A 5,764-nucleotide genomic window follows, 5' to 3' on the forward strand; every position below is an offset into this window, starting at 1 on the left:
ATTGATATGTCTCATCTATCTAGAATAATAATAATAATAATAAAGCATTCCAGTTGTATGCATCTTGGCTGTCAAAATCGCCCAAGTGCAGAAAACGTGACGGCCATCTTTGCTTAAAGTAAACAGTAGTCAACAAAAATGCGAGGAGTAGTTCCAGTAGGTTGAAAGATTGAAAGGTGGCGCCCCGTGTGGACAGTCGAGGTATAAACGTTAGTAAACATTTCTCTGGGCTTGTGTCAATGAGAGGGCAAGGTCAGGTTGAATATTCGAGAATTATTATGGAGCGTTTGTGAGATGTGAAGTCATCGAGCAATACAGAGAAGTTCACTTTAGAAGGGGAAGTTCCTGGTAAGCAGAAATGTAATAATAATAATAATAATAATAATAATAATAATAATAATAATATATATGCCATTTAGCTGACACTTTTATCCAAAGCGGCTTACATTGCAGCGAGTTATAGTATATGGTCCCGGCGGGAATGTAAACCCTACACTCTGCCCTACATTTGACCAAGGCCAGCTGTCTGCCACACCTTCAAATGGCGCTGTGCTTGAGCCATAGTCTACTCCGCCATAGCCAACATCCTGTTAGGATAGTGAAGGTATCAGCGCTTTGGCCTCCCTTTCCCCTTGGTCACCACTCAGCCTATAAATGCCTACCACCACCCCCATGGGTTTGCATGCAATGTGTTGCTAAGTTGGAGTTGGAGTCGGATGCACCTACAATGTAAACATATTCCTGTTTTTGTAGAAGTAAACAGATTTTTGTTTGCCTGTTTTTAGGTGTGTACAAACAATTGTTTGTTGTTTTTTATGTGCTTCGTCTTCGCACATCAAGGACCTGTTTGTCTGTCTGTTCTGTTGTACTGTATGGGAGTGGCTTCTGGTACGGCCCTTTCCCCCTCGTGGACCTTTTTAACACCAGGGACAGCGACGGAAACAAGTCACAGACTTTATCGCTCTATCCCTGACAATCACAAGCAGGATCATTGCTTGGCCTATGTATTTGTATTTTTGTCAATACATCTAATCAAATCAAATACACACTACAGTACTAGAACCCAACATAGCCTAACAAGCATTCAGTCTATAAAACAATTCCAAGGTAATACCCCTCTGACATAGAGAAGTGAAAGTCACAGAGAGAGCGAGAGAGAGAGAGAGGGATGAAGAGAAAGGGATGAAGAGAAAGGGATGAAGAGAAAGGGAGGTCTAAAGTCATGCTGAACAGGGGAGGGGGAATGTTATCTCATTACCTACTTAGTGTTTTCCCCTGGGTTTGTTAGCATGTGACTTAAGACCAGCTGCCCCTCTCTGGAGTCTCTGAACACCCACGTGTCTCCTGGTCCAGTTAGCTTTCAAGGTTAATCTGTCCCTCCTAAAGGCCTCTTCATCCCCACTACCCCCCTGTACAGTGTCTCTCTACTGTAACTAAATAAACACATGTCTAGCGTCAACACATGTCACTGCCAATGACCCCTGGTCCTAGCATAGATTTATTTTCTTATGATGACCGATGTATAGATGATTCACTTACTTAGTCTAATGTACTTGTTGTAAGTCGCTTTGGAAAAGGTGTTTGCTAAATGGCAAAAATGTAAATGTAAAGGTGAAATCTGTCAACTTTCACCTCATGACCCTTTGACCTTTGACCTCAGTAGCCAGGTAACCTCTCAGCGATACTGTTTAGATGAACTGTGAGAAAGACAAACGCCTTTAGTGTGTATTTGGAAGTGTGTATTCGGAAGTGTGTATTTGAAGATCCTGTTCTTAACAATCAACGACATTGCAGGGGCTGGCGACCCTTTTCATATTTCACCAATTTTATTTATCCAATTATGAGGTTACTCAAACAGGTCAACACAATATCATAGTTATTCAAGATTATATAAAAGTTATTGGTATTGACTATAAGTGCCATATCAAAAAAAGGTTGTTAGTAACATTATTGTAAAAACATTCCAAAATACAGTACAACTTCTTCTTTTAAATCTTCTTTTACTTCTTTTATCAGTTATAATGAGGATCAGGCAGGCAGACATTTGTAAACAGAAGTGTTATCCAGTGCTGTGGGTTGAATTGAAAGAAAACGTAAGAAAGAAAAACTAAATTCTAACACAGCACTGCACAATATTCCACCACATTTCACAAGGACATGCTATTAATACAACGGGCATGAACTCATCCCAAATTCCTGTACTGTCACAATCATCACCATGGTTACTAAAGCACGCCCATTCTATCTACCCATCCGTCAGTGTTCGAATTCTCCATGTCAGAATTCTCCATGGCTGCGTTCGTAAATTCGCTCTGAGAGCACCGGAGTGCGCGCACACTGGGGGCCCAAGTAATTTAATTGGACAAGAGGCCATTCCATGAGTGCTGATCAGATTTCCCGAGCGAATTTAACGAACCCAGCAACCCATGTCAGAATTCTCCATGGCTGCGTTAGTAAAATTCGCTCTGAGAGCGCCGGAGCGCACACTGGGTTCAACGTCATAAAAGGTGGGACCAAGTAATTTGATTGGACAAGAGGCCATTCCATGAGTGCTGATCAGATTTCCAGAGCGAATTTAACGAGCCCAGCAGCCCCATGTCAGAATTCTCCCATGTCATGAGCTCTCCATGTCCCTTGGAATCCCCTCAGCTGTCCAGTCAGTGGTGTCGATGTGTCACAGCTCCTCTGCTCCTTTGTTCAGTGCTGGGGTGTCCTGACCCTTGACCCCTGAGGAGGGGTGTCCATTACGGAGCAGCTTGCTCTGGCTGGGGGCGTGGCGGGGCGAGGAGCGCAAGGAGCGGGAGAAACAGGAGGTCAGGGACTTGGAGGAGCTGCAGTCATAGTTACCATCCTGAGGAGGCAGGGGATGAGGGAGGGAGGGAGGGGGGAGAGGGAGGGAGGGAGGGAGGGAGGGAGGGAGAGGGAGGGAGGAAGGAAGAGAGGGAGAGAGAGAGAGAGAGGGAGGGAGGGAGGAAGGAAGAGAGAGAGAGAGGGAGGGAGGGAGGAAGGAAGAGAGGGAGAGAGAGAGAGAGAGAGGGGGAGGGAGGGAGGGAGGGAGGAAGGGGGGAAGGGAAAGAGAGGGAGAGAGAGAGGGAGGGAGAGAGAGAGAGGTTTTAGATATAGTGCCATCAGTAGTAAGTTTGCCAGTATTCACCCTCCCTCTGGACTCTTTCTACATTTTGTGGACTAAAAATAAATTTAACTGACTTTTAAAATACATTTAACTGACTTTTAAATATTTAAATATTTAATTTATTGTTTTTGTCACTGAGTCAACTCATTAATATGAGCGTATGAGTACTATGTTTCTCAACCCTCTCCTCGGGGCGCCCCAGCCGTTCCACATACAGTATTTGATCTGTTCCACCACCAGCTCACCTGATTCTACTAATCAAGTACAAACCATAATTGCTTTGTACTTGATTAGTTGAATCAGGTGTGCTGGTGGTGGAACAGATCAAATATGTGGAACGGCTGGGGCGCCCCGAGGAGAGGGTTGAGAAACAGTGTCGCCTGACTGCATGTGTGTGTCACTCACCTCCGTTGACATGGCACCCAGGCTCTGGTCCCGGCCGAGCGCTCTGGTGGTGACCGCCTGGTTCTGCCCCGCCCCTTTCTCCTCCCTCTGGGCGCGAGGCCCCGCCTCCTCCCCTCCTCCTCTGTGCTTCATGAACCTCTGGTTGACGATCTTGGTCACGTTGTCGTTCCTGTGCAGAGGAGCGGAGGAGGAGGGGGAGGAGGAGGTGGAGGAGGAAGCAGGCGGGGGTCTCGAGGAGGAGGAGGAGGTGGGGGGCACTCGCTCCAGGTTTTTCAGCCCTCCTCCTCCGCTTTTAGTCTTCTGACTCCCACCTGTAGGGGGCGGCTTGTCGGCCCGCCCGCTCACCCTGCGCAGGAACTCTGAGACCAGGCCGTAGCGGTTGGTGTTGGTGTTGTTGGCGTTGTTGGCGGTCCCGGCGGGTTTGACTACGGGTTTCGTCGCGGTGTTGCTGCTGCTGCGACCTGCTGCTGCTGCTGCTGCGGCGCTGCTGACATCACTGCTGTTGTTGTTTAGGGTTCTGTGGTTAAGGCCTGGTCCCGGTCCTGGGTTCTGCTGGGTTCTGGTGATGGGGCGGGCCCATGTCGACCCGGGGGAACTCCATAAAGTATGCTGCTCTCTGGCCAGCATGGCGGAGGAGGAGAAGGGGGAGGAGGAGGAGGGGGAAGGGATTGCGGAGGAGGAGGAGAAGGAGGAGAAGGAGGAGGAAGAGGAGGAGGTGGTGGAGGAGGAACCCGAGGCAGAGTGTCTGCGGTACAGTTTCGGCGAGCCGGGTTTGGGCCGGGTTGCTACCCTCTCCAGGGAGGTGGAGAGGTGATTGGTGCGGAATTTGACCAGGGAGGAGGAGAGGACCCCCCGGGGAAGGCCACCCTTCACCCCCCCCACCCCCACCCGCCAGTCATCCGTCTGCAGACCCACGCTCACCGTCCGCGGCTGCCGCAGCTGGGTCTCGGTGGTCTGGGTGGCGGAGGTGACCATATCCACCGCCCACCCACCGCCCCCGCCCTCGCTGCTGACCCTCCTCCCCCCCGCCCCCCTCCTCCTCTCCTCCACCGGACCGGGCTGGACCCCCGCCTCCACCCCCGCCCCCCACGCTGTCATCTCCTTCATGTCGTCACTCAGGTTGGCAGCAGAGAGGCGCAGGCAGAGAGGTGAGGAGACGGACCTTGCGGGGGGGGTTGAGGTTGTGACCCCGGGGGAGAATGCGGTGATAGAGTGTCTCTCCGGGGTGGAGGTGGGGGAGGGGGGGCTGTGTGGCAGCCGGGCCGCCTGGACCCGGCGTGCCGAGGCGGGGCGGTAGTAGATGCGGAGGGCGGTCTTCTCGGGAGCCGTGTGGCTCCTCCTCTCCCCGGCGGTCCGGTCTAGGTGCAGGTCGGGGAAGCCGGGGGCCATGACGGGGTGGTCCCAGGTCTTGAACGGGTCCCCTCGGTCCAGCTGGGCGGCCTCTCTGCTCAGGTAACACCAGCTCTTCTGGTTGGGCCCAAACATGTCTGCTGTGGGCCTCGTCGTCCCGCTGGGGTTACATGTCCTGTGAACACATAGTATCAATAAAATAATAATAATAATAATAATAATAATAAGAAGAATATATTATATGCCATTTAGCTGATGCTTTCATGCAAAGCGACTTACATTGCAGTGAGTGCGTACATTTGTCAGTATGGTCCCAGTGGGAATCGAACCCACAACCTACGCATTGTTAGGACAATGCTCTACCACAGAGGACCACATAGGTCCATCAAGACTCTATGTCTGTTTCTTTTTTGGCAACTCCTTTATTTCACATCTCGGCATTCAGCAAACATGTGTGTGTGTGTGTGTGTGTGTGTGTGTGTGTGTGTGTGTGTGTGTGTGTAACTGAGTCTCAAAGGGGACTGACCGTTGGGTTTCCGAGTGTCCTCCCTCTCCGAACACATGGTGATCAGGACACTGGTGGAGTAAAACACAATTCCAGTTATTTCCGTCATTCATAATTCAAATTCATACTATACATTAGTAGTATTATATTAGTAATCTACACAGGATAAAGGACTAGTTAAACTATATATAGGACTAGATAACTACTGTAACCAAGTAGAGGTTAGCGAGGTCGGCTAGCAATCAGAAGGTTTCTGGTTCGATTCCCCTCCTCAGGAGGGAGCTGCATGTGAGCTGGTGACTGGAGGGTTGCTGGCATCATATCTAAGGTGTCCTCCCACTGCCGTTGTGCCCTTGAGCAAGGCACTTAAC

At 50.1% G+C, this 5,764-nt stretch overlaps 1 protein-coding gene across 1 annotated transcript in view; it reads right to left on the bottom strand.

Moving 5' to 3' along the window:
• Positions 1-1,850: 1,850 nt before the first annotated feature.
• Positions 1,851-5,764, bottom strand: part of LOC308159696 (uncharacterized protein) — a 17,330-nt gene continuing 13,416 nt past the window's right edge. The window contains exons 10-12 of the mRNA XM_080533511.1: positions 5,415-5,464; positions 3,539-5,063; positions 1,851-2,851 (exon numbers count right to left, since the gene is read on the bottom strand). Coding sequence (XP_080389637.1) covers positions 2,675-2,851; positions 3,539-5,063; positions 5,415-5,464 — 1,752 coding nt within the window. The 3' untranslated portion in view covers positions 1,851-2,674. The remainder of the gene's footprint in view (positions 2,852-3,538; positions 5,064-5,414; positions 5,465-5,764) is intronic.

The sequence above is a fragment of the Nansenia antarctica genome, assembly GCF_963989245.1.
Source record: "Nansenia antarctica genome assembly, chromosome: 6".
Classification (NCBI taxonomy): Eukaryota; Metazoa; Chordata; class Actinopteri; order Argentiniformes; family Microstomatidae; genus Nansenia; species Nansenia antarctica.